The sequence below is a fragment of the Centruroides sculpturatus genome, unplaced genomic scaffold (genome assembly GCF_000671375.1).
Source record: "Centruroides sculpturatus isolate CEXI.00-Female unplaced genomic scaffold, Cexi_2.0 scaffold1739, whole genome shotgun sequence".
NCBI lineage: Eukaryota > Metazoa > Arthropoda > Arachnida > Scorpiones > Buthidae > Centruroides > Centruroides sculpturatus.
This window is the reverse complement of record NW_019386079.1, coordinates 92,931-109,376: the sequence shown is the minus strand read 5'-3', so window position 1 is coordinate 109,376 and position 16,446 is coordinate 92,931. Positions and strand designations below refer to the sequence as shown.

Here is a 16,446-nt window from a genome sequence, read left to right as displayed (position 1 = left end):
CGTACGTCTTCTCCGGTGTTAGAAAAGGACAAAGCGCCGTCGGCTAGGCGCTACGAGTCGAAAGTAATAGATTTAAGACTTAAATTTCGTCACAGAAGACGTCCGCCCTCGATATAAAGCCGTAATAATAATAACTGTTCGATTCGTTCGAGTTACGAATTGCTTTTTCTCGACGGATTACGGAATGTTGCGGACGTTGGTCTAAAAATCATAAAAGAGTTTATCAAAATAACTTTGATATTCGATGCATTTCGCATTAAGAACCCGTTGGCGTATACGCGTGTCCTTCCACAATGCCATCGATAGAGATCTTCAATGACAATAAATTTATTTTATAGTAGCTTTTGCCCGCGGCTTCGCTCGCGTTAAGAAGTATTATTATTAATTAGGTATAGTTTTTGTGGCTTTACTTTTGTTTAGCGTGTGTAAGAAATTAGGGCCTACAAAACTTCTTTGTACACAATATTCTTAACTAATCTGTCATTAGGCGCTAAAACTATCAAGCTATTGGGTGAACTTACTCGTGAGCAAGCAACATAAAACTGTCCATGAGAGAAGCAATGTTCTCTCAAGTCAATACCCGCAAATTTGAGAGTTTGCCCGTGAGACTTGTTTATTGTCATGGCAAAGCAGACTTTTAGGGGAAACTGTAATCGTTTAAATTCGAACGGGATATCATTAGGTATTAATGGGATTCGTGGTATAAATACAGTTTCCCCTTTCGCACACCCAGTTAATATAGTGGCTTCCACTATATTGCGATGTAACGCTTTCACTTGCAGTCTCGTACCGTTACAAAGTTTTGGTGGTTTTAAATTTCGCAACAACATAATTGGAGTGCCCACACGCAGAATAAGCTTATGATAAGGCAAACCTGGCGGTTTCAATGAATTTAAAAATTCTACAGGGTAATTAGTAGCGTCATCTGTATTAACCACAGTATCAATCGAAGTATAGACCTTTTCTTCTGGATCTAACGACTATCCGGTAAGGCGATTACGATTCAGCCAAGATTTGTCCAGTGGACATTTTGATGCCTATCTTCCCATAGCGGCACAGAAAAACTACTAAACCGAAACAAAGCAAATGCAATCCAAAATCGTCAAATATAATCCGCTAGAAATATTTAGGTATAGTATGTACTATTAGATACGGCGGCCACTCATCATCGGGTATATGTAACTCAGTGAAAACACAACGATAGCGCGTTTTAAAATACTACTAACGCCATCTATTGTCAACATTTAGAACTAAAAATTATTTTGTTCGTCTTAATTTATTCGTTCCATTAGGTACTGATAGGTTCAAACTAATACATTTACATCCTCCATCATCCCTTATTTTATCCCCATGGGGGTTGAATTTATCAAAATCCTATTTAAGCGGACGTCTTCATCATAGTAGCTCCAATCTTTAATTTCAGTTCAATCAGTCGAAAATCTAAGAAGATTTATACAAACTTTCGTCCCCTATTTTATCCCCTTGGGGGTAGAATTGATCAAAATCCTTTCTTAGCGGATGCCTACGTCATAACATCTATCTGCATGCCAAATTTCAGCCCGATCCGTCCAGTGGTTTGGGCTGTGCGTTGATAGATCACTATGTCAGTCAGTCAGTCACCTTTGAGTTATATATATTTAGATTAGACGAGTTTGAGTTACAAGGTTACGAGGTCGAGGAAAACTTGCGTAACGCGTGCCAATGCGTATATACATCGAATGATATTTATAATTGCTCGATGCATATACGCATTGGTACAGTACGTGCGAGAAGAACTTTGCAACAAGTAGATTTGTAATAGCAAAAAAGAGCTTACTTGTTGCAAAATAAAAAATTTGCAACAAGTAAGCTCTTTGCCAGTTTGTAATAGTTAAAAATATAAAATGTTTTTTTATAAAACTGTCATAACAGATGGCCCACCGAACGTTGCCGAGAAAGTTAAGCAACTCGTTGCTGGATTATATAATCTAGATTTACTCACAAGACATCGCGGATATACAACTCGGTGTCGCTGAAGTGTCGAAGTATTACCGTCGAAAATATTAACTATTCCAATATTACTGGAAAGCGTTATCAGTGGAATGCCCACCGCTGCCTTCTTTTCCTCGGTGGCATCGAGTAATCCAATATAATAAGTTAAGTTAGTTTTTGCAATCTGTAAACATTCTTATCAATCTTTATTTCTTCTTCTAATATAGACCTATATGTTACTGTGAAAGACCGAAATTAGAAAATGTCGATATTCTCCGGTGAATGTCAACAAGCGCAGATAAGCTTTGGTGGAGGTCGAAACGACACCCGAGAAGCCGATGCGGACAGAGGGGCGATAATCTGTCGCCAAACTCTTCGCCGTTTCCTTCCACTCAAATTGGCGATACCGTACGAATACGAGTCTCTGTGTCGACCGTGTCCGTACGGATGCCCGAAATGTATTGGGGGTTGTTGTTGGAATAAAAGATTCCAACTTTTAGGTATAAATTAGCAAACGAAAATGGTACTTTCAAGCGGCTTTATACCCGTAATCGGTTCGTAATTTGTAAAGAAAAGGTACTTTCCATAGATGAGATTTCTTCTCGAGAAATATCGCCGAGAGGATGCGGCTGCGGCTAATTCGAAAAGTGGAGGTCGAGACTATACACGCCGTCATTGCAAAAAGAAGTGTTCTACGAATAAAAGCAGTTGCGAAACAAGGGACTCTCGCGCAATTCAAAGTGCCATAATAGTTTAAGTTGTCGCAATACATAAGATTGTATAACGTTAATCACATAATTCATGCGTACGTTTATTATTGTATTATTTTCTTTAATGATTTAGACTGTTCGTTTTAGGTTCAACAGTTTATTTACATGCGCCGTTACTTAAGCTTTCTTCTATTATGACGTGTTAAAAAGTTGCATTTTTGTCTTAACGTAATAAAAATACTTTTATTCAACATTTACCATCGGCGCATGCCGAATGTCGACATTTTCCGGTGTAAGTGGGAAATAACGATATTTAGCAAATATTTCGTACATACACGAAACGATTGTGCGAATGCTGACAGTCACCGGAGAATGTTGACATTCGCCAGATATCGGTCATTCACGGTAACATATGTTATATATATATGGTAAGTTATTTTATCGCAAACATGGAAAATAAAAGTTAAGACGTAACAAAATACACGTGATTTTACGAGCCCTTACAATGAACTAGATTTTTCCATACCAGCCTTTCTGTACACATTTATGAGCTCGTCTCGGAACCCCTTCTACTAACCAACAATACACTCTTTTAAAAAATTCTCTAGTTCCTTAGTACTCTTAGAGTGGAAAGGGGACTAAAATCTAAAACAAAGATCTGAAGTTAACCAAAAAAAAGTACGCGTGACGCTAGAACGCAGACGTCGACACCGAATGTCGCCTTATATTATATACTAGGTTTTACGCTGCCAATCTAGCTACATCGCTACTAGCCTAGCGATGTAAACACTCGATAGCGTAACGTCGCTAAGGCTATCGGAGTAACGAGGAATTTGACTTTTTCTCGTCTTCTTACTCGTCTCGAAATCGCATATTGCGAAAACGTTAAATGTCTGAAAGATAGGCTACCGCGGTGTTCTTAGCAGAAAATAAGCGCGGCCATTGCCTGGTTGGAAAACTAAAAATCTCTAACAATCGAGAAAAAAATTTCTACAAATTCCGTAACGAAGCCGAGAAATTAGCCACGTTTTGGCTAATTTCCGGCCTACGACATTCCGGAAGAACGTGCGGGTCTCGGTCGATGGTGGGCGACAGACTGAGGTTTAACGTTACTTTCTATCGGAAATTCAGAAGCGAGGAAAGTGGACTCGCCCGAGACGATGGTTTTATTTGTTATAATTTAAGTGGCCACTTTGGTAAGAAAATAGGTTGGCCGACAGCGTACTAATGTATTCGGTGTACGTGGCAGGCGGATCCGCACGAAACTTTTCACGCTATTCTCACTTATAATTTTGTGCTTATTAGGCCGCGTCGCTAGAAAATTACACTAAGTCCAAAGCGGCTCCTTTCCGTACGCGTCGCATTCCATTATCAGAAAAAATAAATTGACAGAAGTTTCCTCGGAGATAAATCGATTAATTGTGTAGACAGGAAAGGACGGGAAGTAGAAAAATAATGGAAATAGAAAGAATAAACGTCTCCGTCTGTCCGCTTTCTTTCTCCGCTGTTGAAAGAATGCGAAAAATTCATTCTATTACGTGACAACGAGAAAGATAACATTCGTCGTAATCTGACGTCGTAATATTCGCTCGCTCTCTTCTGTGTGGCAGTAACTTTATAATGTCTACGCTATGCGGGCAGCTCTAACTATGTCAAATCGAGCTGTAAAGTCCANCGAAAAATTCATTCTATTACGTGACAACGAGAAAGATAACATTCGTCGTAATCTGACGTCATAATATTCGCTCGCTCTCTTCTGTGTGGCAGTAACTTTATAATGTCTACGCTATGCGGGCAGCTCTAACTATGTCAAATCGAGCTGTAAAGTCCAAAGTACACGTTCCAACGTTTATTTTAATCCTAATTTACGCAAAATACCTTAAAGCAACGTAACAGAATGGAAGTTGCCCCATTTTAATAATACTTAAAAACATTAGCAGTTATATATAATCTTAGATTCTTATAAAATAATTATAGCATTCGACTGGATTATAATTATGATATATTTGTCTCTTATAACCGGATAGGTGGCTTTTTTTTACTTTTCTTACATTAAATGTGTTTTTTCTTCGCCCGTTACAGATTCTCTATCAGTTGCTAGGTTAGTCGACCGAAAGTGACGTAGAATGTGATCGATCCATCGCGGCTGAGTTCGACGTGGGCTTGGCCAAACACGTGGGTGTATTTTATAAAGCAGATCTATAGCCTATAAAGTGGAAGAGACGAAAACGAGGTATAAAGCGAGAATGTCACTAATAATATATTGCGTGAGTACTAGTTAGATAGAGGTAAGAAAACTCTGAACATCCAATGATGAAAGACTATAAATCGTTCACGAAATGTGCATTCACTCCGTCACGACTTCGTCAAATACTAGAAGATTAATATAAACGGAAAGCGAATTTACGTCTACACACTCGAAATAAACATGCGTGTGGCCGTTATAGGATGCGGTGTGGTGGGGCTGACAGCCATCAAAGCCTGCAAAGAGGCAGGTTTACGGGTGGTGTGCTACGAACAGAGCGACGACATCGGGGGTTTATGGAAGTACAAAGAATCCAACGAAGAAGGTCTGGCATCCGTCACCGAATCGACCATTATCAACACCAGCAAAGAGCTGACGTCGTTCAGCGACTTTCCACCCCCCAAAGAGTTCCCCAATTACATGCACAACGCCTTAATGTTTAGATATTTGCAAATGTACGCCGAACACTTCGACTTGGTTGCCGACGTAAAATTCCGTCATCGAGTGGTCAACGTGGAACAGTCGGAGGACTACGATGCCACGGGAAGATGGATCGTCTCGGCTGTGAATCTGAAGACCGGAGAAAATATACGGGACGAGGCGGATGCGGTGATGATATGCAACGGGCATCACGCGTATCCCAACATCCCGAAATTTCCCGGACAAGAGAAATTTCGCGGGAGAATTCTACACACGCAGGCGTACAGACGACCGGACGAGTTTCGTGACGGTAGAGTGGCGGTGATTGGAACGGGAAATTCGGGAGCCGACGCCGCTGTCGAAACTTGCAACGTGGCTAAACGGGTAAGACCCTTTTTGAATATAACAATTAAGTTTTGTTAGTGTTACGTCAATTTACTTTCACAAAATCGTGCGTATATATTAAATAATGCGCAGGGACATAATAGATCAGCATTTACCTAACACGCTAAATGAAAGATCAGTCTGTCATTTGAGCGTAAACAATTAGTATGTGCGTAAGTGTGAATGTGAATTAACGGAGGAGATCTAACGCACCCTCCTGAACGTTTCGAGGATGTTGCGAAACTTGTTCGTTCACCCTTTGTGAGTCCGTGGATTCCACTTTGAGAAACTGGAAGAATACACGCGCGTATTGTTCGAGGCTTGTACCAATCTACGCGTTTACTTATTAATTAGAATTTATATATTTAAATCTGTAAACTCGCGGCAACGTGAGTATTAGTTACGAAGCCATTGTTTGGTTTGGTTTATTTGGTTACGGCAACGCGACACGTAGCGATCTGCCAAGAGGAAGGCCTCCCAGTAGGACTTTGTTAGAAAATTGGCCCCTATTTAGGTGTTACAAAGGTGAAAAAATTCAAGAAAAATTCCACGTAGCCAGCCCGTGGCAAGGCGCTAATCCATGGTCATTGTTCGATGGTTTCATCCACTCGGTTACTGGTGGGGTTGAAGCCATAAAATTCCCGTATTACGGACTACCAAACTCCACGACTCCGACTCCGACTCCACAACCCTGATTATAAGACCAAAAAACCTGTCTAACGCGGAATATCCATTATTGAATCTCTAAGAGCTACTTATTTTATACTTTTATACAGTATGTACTACATTTGTTTTTTTCATTTAACTCGTAACTTTCAGAGAATCCAATATTAAAAAATTGTACTGTACAATACTTTTCATTGCAGGTGTATTGGAGCACTCGTAGAGGATGTTGGGTTATAAATCGAGTAGGAAAAGGTGGTAAACCCAACNGGGGCAACTTCGTCAATTTCTCTCTTCTTGTAAAGTTGTAATTATTTTAATTATTTTTATTTCCAAACTGATTTTAACCAGTTCTATAGTAAGGTAACATTCCAATAGACAACACGCAAAGCTTTTTTTTCAGTTTACAGCAGTATTTATTACACAAAATTTAAGTAAAGCTTAACATGCCGATCTTGCCCCGATCTCCCCTAATACGAGGAAGGGTCGATATTATCACGTGTGAATTACGTGCAAAATTCTCTCGCTTATATGTCGATGAAGTCGGTTGAAACAATATTATTCTTGATTTTTTTATTTTCTAATCTCGATAGGTTAAAATAAATTCCAATTATTACCATAATTTATGGCCCTAGAACAGGTAAGATTTTTGATGTGACATAAATCAAACTTTTCCTTGACACAATTCTTTGTGTTTGCCATTTGTTTTGATGTTCTTTTTAAATCCATCTTGTGTTAGTCAAGACGACCGTCGTTTTTATGGTTAAGTACTAGTGATGTGCCAGATATCCGTATCCGTATCCGCGGATATCCGAGGAAAAAAAAGATCCGTATCCGTATCCGTTACTTTTTAGCGGATCTTTAACGGATCTTTTATCTTAATGAATTTCATTACTTATATGAAATTTTAAAGATAGGTAGCAATAGCACATTCGTCATTTACTATCGTAAAATATTTCCATATTACACTACTAAACTTTTTTGTCGACATTGTTTTTATTTTAATTTAACTCGACACTCTCCAAAAACACAAACGTAATCTACGCTATCCCGTGTCACACTAGCCGCAAACCAGTGTTTCCCAACGTGGGGCCCACGCCGCACAGGGGCCAATTGGATTGCTAAGGAGGGCAATTCGAAAATGGACTTGTCCAGAGTTTAAGTTAACCGTATAGCCGCTGTATATGTTAGGGAGACATAAAAATTTTAGAAAGGCTTAGGTGGGGCATAACACAAAAAAGGTTGGGAAACACTGCACTAAACTATTGTGGCGGTACGCTATATTTTTGTAAATATTAATTTTAGTTTAGTTTCGTTTTTTCTTTCTACCCATTGTTCTATTCTATTTTCTTCTAGAACTTTCTTATCTATTCCCTGTCCCTCGGGTGGGATGAGCAATTCCTAGAAATTTGAGGAGCAAACGTGTAAGCGGGAGCCGGAGAAAAAAGATAAGTGACGTAGCGGGTCATTCGTAAACCGGACGGCAGAGTGTACGGACGAGATGAGAATACTGGGAGTCGTATTTTCAATGACCGGATAGTTCAGAAATAAGTTCAGAAAAAAGATCATGTTTTAAGGTCGTACTGACGACTGTGGAAGGAAAAAATCCTAATTATTGAAGAAGAGAACTGGCCAGTTATAGGAGAAGGACGTGTGTTATCCCACCCAATAGTACGCATAAAGAAACAAGCCGAAAAAAGGGACAAAACCCCAGATATCCCTATTTCTATCTTATCTGCCATTTTTTCTGTCTTCTTAATTCTATCCCTTTTTCTGTTATTAGTGTTAAGTTAGTGTTTAAGGTTTGTTTTAAGGTTCCGGGTTATATTGTGGCAATCGTGATCTGTATTGTACACGCGCTTTGGATACAGCGAACTATTATTATCGCCGTAATTTCGCACGCTACTGTTTGTACCGTGAAGTTGGAATCCCCCGAAATAGAATCTGTATAAAGACGCGAAATAGCTTAATTGGAAAATTATATCAACTTTTGTTACTTTATCCTGTCTGCCTTTGTGGTGAATTCTAATTTAGCACACTTTCACACTACGTATAAACAAAAACACGCGCAGTGCGAGTCAAAACACGTGGCGTTATTAAAGCAAAGCGTCAACTATCGGTCCAAGGTCACACGCACCGGCGCCGACTGAGTACGAAAGTAGACATCCGTATCCGTAGATATACATTTTTAACAATCCGGTACATCACTATTAAGTACAGTAGAACCTCGCTTTGTGCCCTCCTCCTATTTGTGATCTGCAGAAAAACTCCCCAAAATGTTTTCATTTATTTAAATAGAACACGTATTTTCTGGTCTCTTTTGATTTGTGCCCATACGTTTTGGCCTGTTCCAGACACGCGAATATATGACCATTCGTATAAATGGTCATATATCCGCACGCGGTTATTTCAAATGCAATTACTTTGCTACGTTGAGATGCTTTTTTGGTCTGTTTGTAGGCAATAGAGGATTAACGCCTTTCCCGAGTTTCTGGGCATAGAAGATTGGGAGTCCCTGTATATAATTTTACGATATCAAAAACTAATAAAATGTCTGATTGAAACTGTAGAAGTATTTATAAACTATGATATACGGTTGAAACGATAAACTGATTTACAGTCTTTAACGACTGACGTTTGACCTTATTGCAAAGCCTTCGTTACTTCGAATGTCAAATTGTATTTGATATTGAAAATAGATTGATTTGATTTGATAAATCAAGCTATTCATAAACAAAATTTTGTGACAGAGGAGTTTTGTAAGTTACAAATTCTATAACGCAATAGGCCTATTAATTAAAATCAAGGTTACACGCCACTGCCGGCCCGAGCAAACTCGGCGCCCCGGGCAAATTACTTTGACGTCTCAAAAAACATCGACCCGTATTTAAATATTTAGTCATTTTTATGAAAAGATGTCAAATAAAATGTTTTAATTGTATTTGATAGGTTTTGTTATTCTTAAATAATAATTTATTATTAATTTGAAGACCATTAATCAGGATTTAATACGCAGCACGCGATATGGCCATGGTGGGTCNGTTTGACACTACTGGAGTCCCAAAATGTTTACAAAACCTTACAAGTCTCTGTGTGTTTATGTTGTCCGCCCCTAATTTTCATTATGTCAAGGGATTTTATAAGGAAAAAATTGAGGCTACGAAATTTCCGTACTTTAATTTTCGAGGGATGAGGAGGTAGTAATAATTTATTATTAATTTGAAGACCATTAATCAGGATTTAATACGCAGCACGCGATATGGCCATGGTGGGTCGTTTCCCCAATATTAAACGATTTGTATTCGGATTAGATTAAGGCATCGGATAGGGTAATGCTGTTAGGAGTTTATAGCACCGAGATCACGTATCGTCTTTCGTGACCGAATACGCCTTTCATCGCGATATACGTATCTTATTTTTTCTGAATTGTCATTATGTTACTTCCGTATCTTTTCTTTTAATTCTTTATCGTGTAGGATCCTGCATATTTAGGTCAATTATCACTCTAGTACTTTGTACTCAAACGTTCGTGATCTACCTCTGATCGCTCGTGCGAGACCAGGGTTAGTTTTTATTCACTGGAAATTACTGAAATTGAAATCCATCTTCGACGTGTTCCTCCGAAGAATTTCTCTTATGCCAACAATCTTTACGAATGAGCCGACGTTTATGAAAGAACGAGTGCATTCCTCCGTTCCCGTAGATTTAGCTAAGTAATGCGCGTTTTGCAAGAAATATTCATTAGTTTCGCGTAATTACTTCTTGACCCGATTGAAATTCGCCTAAAGCTTTTCTCGATTAATTAGACCAGGAAATAACCTAGAGAAATGGTAAATAAATAAATATTAATAATATAAGATTATTTAATACTAGCTGCAAGGACCCGCTTCGCTGGGTTTTTAAAAAGTAACGATAGTGAAGATTAACATAATTACATTATAGCTAATCTTACCCGTTTTCACAGAATGCAAGAATTAGGTCCCCCTTTACCAGACTAATTAGAGAATTTTTACGTTTAGTCAAACGAACAAATTTCAACGTTTATGGAACGTTTACAATCGTTCTATAATCGAACCAATATTCGAATTTTATGTTCGAATTTGTTCGAATATGTTCGAACAAAACATTCGAAATAGAAAGCCACTTTCAAGCCGATATCTCCCGCACCCTTATAGCTATCGAGACGCAACCACCCCTATGCACGAATAGAGACTTGGGGCTACTACCACATATAAACACCATTCACGTGCGATGTGTAGTTTTGGCGGAAAAGTGAAATATAGGGACATACATGTTCATTTATATATATATATATATATATATATAGATAGATAGATATATAGATATAGATATAGATATAGATAAAGTAATATCAAATATTAAACAGATAAAGGCTCATTACGCAGCGCACAACGGACTTTTTCACGCTATTTAGGAAGAAACACGGCCATACCTCGGTGCAGCGAGATAAACTGTATTTACGAGCAAACAATCTTATTATTTACTGTTTAATGTCAAACATATATACAAAATAACCGAGTTGTAAACAGTGTATTTTTATCCAGAATTTACTGGACATTATTTTCTTTTTGTGCATTTTTTCACTTTGTAATAGAGCCAACGAGGAAAGTATTCGGAGAAACTCTCATAAATTACGCGACTGCCCAACAATAAGTATGATAAATTGCCGTTTGAATAATGTCAACTACCTTTCCGACTGATTACACGAAGGACAGAATAGAATTAAACGTAGTCTATTATTTAAAGCGGTGATGCTTAGCTAACCATCGCCCGCAACCTTGTCATTTTTGAAATAAATTCTCGTCACATTTTCTCGCCTATAATGTATCCAATTTTAATTACAATTTAAGCTATTAAAAAGAAATCCTGGAAACTGAAATAAACTTATATACGGTAATTCTGTAATTAAATTACATGTATAATATTTAATTATCTTTAACTAAAAGTCTTCTACTTTTAAAGGGGATGCGCGCAATTGGGATGAAACTCCACTGCCCTAGACACTTATAGAATCGAAAAAATAGAATTAAAAATTTATTTCAAATATCGGAATATTAGGAAAATTTTCCTTTTTTAATAAAATAAGTAATTCGGACTTATCTATTGATTTCGTGACAATAATTCATTTTATCGGATAATTCGACGGTAATTTTCTCTTCTTTCCTCTACTCGACCTTCGATTTTCTCCGAAATATCGAAACTTCTCTAAATAAAAATTTCGTGATACCACGTGTAAACTATTTTACCTTCCATATTTATAAAATAATTTTCACCAATTCATCGTACTTTCGGGCTGTTCGACCTTCATTTTCCCAACCGTAATTCACACATTTCATATTTATGTTGCGTGAAAAAGTACAGCACTAGAAGGGCCTTTTTGCCTACTCGTCCAGGCCCACGATGGAGACGGCCCCAGATTCCTAACGAGTCGTCGTTTCCCTGCCAGGATGGAGAAAGGCTGGTCCTTACAACCACGAAAAATACCGAACTTGGAGTGCGAGTCTTCGGGTTAATGCGACTTAACCTGTCACCTAATAAAATGGAAGTTATCGCTTTTAATTCTCGCATTTATATTTGATAAATTACTTGGATAGAAGCGCTGTTCGTTGCTTGGATAGAAGTGGTGGCCATCATTGTCTTAATTAATTAAGGTATGAACGTTTCTATCTAACAATAGATAAACTATAATTAATTTGTATTTTCCTGACACACCCGTGCTCCTAGCTACTATAAATCTAATTGACATATTAAGGAAGTAACTGGTGTCAATTAGGAGCCAAACCAGTTTCTAAGTGTAAATTAAGTATATATTCAAAGTTCCTTTTAATACCACGTTTCGTTCGCCTGTTAGATTGGTGCTAAATCGAATATAACGCTAAACCGAAGTACCTAAAACAATAAGAATTACGCTATATTTAAAAATGAGGTCGACACATTTAATAGTCAAGACACTGCTTATTGTATTCTTATTATTAACTGACTTTAGATCATCTCCCAGTTTAAAGTAAATAATTTCTTCGGGGGGTTGGGGATTGAGAAAAAGTGACGAGACTTTCTCGAAGTTTGTCGACCGAACGAATTACTTTAGGGGTGAATTTTACGCGTAAGCTTTATTTTGATAACGCGTTAAATGTGTTGAAGCTAGACTTTACTAAATACTTTAAAGCGCATCTCGATGTTTGACACTACTGGAGTCCCAAAATGTTTACAAAACCTTACAAGTCTCTGTGTGTTTATGTTGTCCGCCCCTAATTTTCATTATGTCAAGGGATTTTATAAGGAAAAAATTGAGGCTACGAAATTTCCGTACTTTAATTTTCGAGGGATGAGGAGGTAGAAGCAGGCTTAAGTGTCATATCTCGAGGGGAGTCATACTTAATGAAAGTCTTACTGGTTATTATCGTCTGCATTTTCCTTAAAAACTCTACCTACACCCGAAGACAACCTTTTGTTTTTTACAATAATTAATTATAGGCTATAAATATTACGTTTTATTAAAATGCCGTAATACTTTCTTATTGTCAATAATCATTATTATTACACATCGAGTGATCATTTTTTACACCTTTAACGAAACGTTTTTTTTGCATTCGAGATTATAAATTCGATACAAATGAATAAATTTAGGCGATTTCCCTTCATTTATTTGAATAAAAAGAGATTGAATTGAAAATAAATAACGTTGTTTTTCTGTTGACAATTGCATTGTCGATCGTCTTCTTTGGTAGTGTTGAGCAGAATTAAATACACTTGGTAGAAGATAAAGTAATATTTAATTATCTAAAGTTAATAGCATAAATCCCCCTAATATCCAAACCTCCGTGCAAAATTTCAAAAATTTTTGACAAAAGCAACAGGGGTTATTAAACGTCAAATTGGGTGACCATAATCGCGCTACACCCGAATTTTTTTGGCATTTCTCAACGTTTCTAGGACCCCTAGTCCAAAAATATAAACATCTTCGAAGGTGGGTTCTGGGTTCATTTTTTTGGCCAATCCCAATACTTTTCCCTCTGTTATACTGTATACATATAACAGCCGAGAAAATAAAATGTAAGCGACATCGTTGTAAATGTAACTTTCTAAGATAAAATTTAAAAGGATGTCAAATATTTATAGGCCTATATAACTGTAAAAGTAACCGTGATTATTTGGTGAAAGTGTGGTGTTACGAAGAATTTGTCTTTCCATTCACAATACACTAATTGTACGCGCGTGATTGAAGACCTTTCTCCATTTTAAAAACAATATGTAGAATTACTTTTATTTCTTATTACTTATGAAATTTAATTGCGAAAGTATTGCCACAACATCGTGTGACAGAGAGTGGCGGAGAAGTAAACAAGACGGCAATTGTTGGACGAGAGAAGAAGTGTCGTGTATGTCTGGGTAATCGAACTTTTGGTCCCGATGAAAACAATAAACGTAATGAGGATAGAATAGGATAATTCACGCTTCTCTGTGATGCCAACATCTTTACCCCACTTTCTCCCGTTCGCTCGCCTCTGTTGATCGTACTGCACTCAACGAGAGCGAGAAAAGTCATCACCCCTCTTCTCGCCACATACTCTCGCACGCTCGTGTCCAGTTTTAACTGTAGGGTGCGATTATGTAGACCAGTGTTTTTCAACCTGTGGGTCGCGACCCCCAGGTGGGTCCCAAAGCCATACACGGGGGTCGCGGGTAAAAGAAAAAGACAAGTGTTTGTAGGTCCTACACTACAATAAAAAAACTTTTCAGTGAGAAAGCTGTGCCTGTTTATTTTACGATACAATTAGTTTTTTTATCGTTATTTAAATCTCAACAGAAAGAAAATTAAATACGTAGTTTTTAAAAATCACTGACATAGTTTTAATATGGCCGTGGGGGGGGTCGCCAGAATTTTTTAACTTGTAAAGGGGTCGCGTATTCAAGAAGGTTGAAAAACACTGATGTAGACCATTCTCTTATCCTCTTCATCTCGCGATCAACATCTACCCAAGAAAAAAGGTTTAATTTTCCATTAGTCTGTTACTTCTCTAAACGCTAAATGGTGTCGGTCATACAGAAGTTATATTACAGGGTCATCTAATTACGTGTATATCCTGAGAATCCAATGTTTTTCATTTATATTATTCCTTAAATGTAAGGTAACATTTTCGTATGTACTCGCTTACAACTTTATATGAAAGCTCAAATTTAACTTATATTTAATGTGTAAACCAACTACGTAAACGGGTTTAAAACTGAATGAACGGCGTAGTGTTATATAGGAAACATCTTATCTAACAAGAGATTTTTTAAAATTTAATATACTAAAAAAAGATGTTCCAGAATATACGGATTACTATTTGAGTGTTTAAAGTCACAAAACTTTTGATCGTTGTCAAAGGTCAAAGGTCAAAGGTAAAAGATATAAATAAGACGTATGTACAGTACTTTACACACTGAAAAAATTTCAAATTTTTCATTTTTCAGCACCGGAGAACAACCTAAAATGGATCTTCTATGATACAAAGAACTTAGCCCACATACGGGACCTCTGTTATATGCACTCGAGTGTATAAATATTTTTTCACGCATTTGCTGAAATGCCTATGTGTATTGTATCAAAACAATTAAAACTCGATACAAAAGAAATGTCGTTGGATTTTGCCTTATTTTAGTTGTACCTTAAAAATGAAGAACACATAAATCATTGTGAGAACGTGTTACAATTAATCGATTTAATCTATTAATTAACTAAATATCTTCTGTTTTTTGTTTCAGGTATATTGGAGCACTCGAAGAGGATGTTGGGTTATAAATCGAGTAGGAAAAGGCGGTAAACCCAACGACGAATCTTTCATAACGAGATATTTCTCTATCGGCTTGAGACTAGCGCCAATAAATGTGTCGTCTTGGTGGATAGAAACAGACTTGAATAGGTGTTTCGATCACAAAGCTTTCCAGTTAAAGCCCGAGCATCGATTCTTTCAGCAGCATCCCACCATCAACGATTCCGTTGCAAATTGTATTCTCAGCGGTAGAATTACGGTTAAAGGAGACGTACAGCGATTCGAAGAGAAGGGCATCGTCTTCCAGGGAGATTCGCACGTCACGGAAGTGGATCACGTCATCCTAGCCACGGGGTACGACATTAAATTCCCATTCCTCGGCAAAAATATCATAGACACCACCGATAATCGGGTGGAACTATACAAACTGGTATATCCTACGCATCTGAAACACCCGACTTTGGGTGTGATCGGATTGTTTCAAGCGATAGGTGGAAGTTTTTCCATTGACGAATTACAAAGCAGATGGTTTGTGCAGGTACTTTTAAATAAAGTACCTTTTCCTAGCGAGAAAGAAATGAAGAAAGACGTCGAAAAGAGAAAAAGACAACTGGAGACACGTTATTACGATTCTAAACGTCACACAATCCAAATCGATTATATCAGATACTCGGACGAGATCGCGGAGTTAATCGGAGCGAAGCCGAATTTTTCGAAGATGTTTTTTACGGATCCGAAATTGTTTTGGGCTTTGATGCTGGGTCCGAGTCTTCCTTATCAATACAGGTTGCAAGGGCCACACTGTTGGGACAAAGCCAGAGAAACCATTCTCGGTTACAAGCAGAGAGCTCGATATCCTTTGCAAACTCGTTTTAGGTCAAATGACAATTAAAGAAACTCTTCTCCTTGTATTGATGCGAAAAGTAAAACGCTTTTTATATTACACTTTAATCACTTTACAAAAGTATCTTTAAAAATTTGAAAAATTAATTAATCCTTTGTGAAATATGAAAGTATGATCAACTCTTTCCCCGATAGAATGTGCCATCTTCGTTTAGTTTCATTAACCCGAAACTTTCATTTACTTTCTTCGGGTGTTGGCAATTTATTACTTGTGCTTAAATACACACGAAATGTAATATATTTCAATATTTACTTGTTTGTCAGAAAGGAAGATTCTGTGATTTCAGCCCTGGACAAGAAGGCGCAGCCATCGAGTCCTATTGGCACATAGTTTGCACGGATCCTATTGTTTGTAAAATTTATCGAATAATAA

General features: G+C 37.6%; 1 protein-coding gene across 1 annotated transcript; it reads left to right on the top strand.

Moving 5' to 3' along the window:
• The first annotated feature begins 4,780 nt into the window (after positions 1-4,780).
• On the top strand, positions 4,781-16,446 carry LOC111613466 (dimethylaniline monooxygenase [N-oxide-forming] 5-like). The gene is made up of 2 exons (XM_023354822.1): positions 4,781-5,730; positions 15,163-16,446. The coding sequence occupies exons 1-2, from the start codon at positions 5,110-5,112 to the stop codon at positions 16,060-16,062; spliced, it is 1,521 nt and encodes a 506-aa protein (XP_023210590.1). The 5' UTR covers positions 4,781-5,109; the 3' UTR covers positions 16,063-16,446.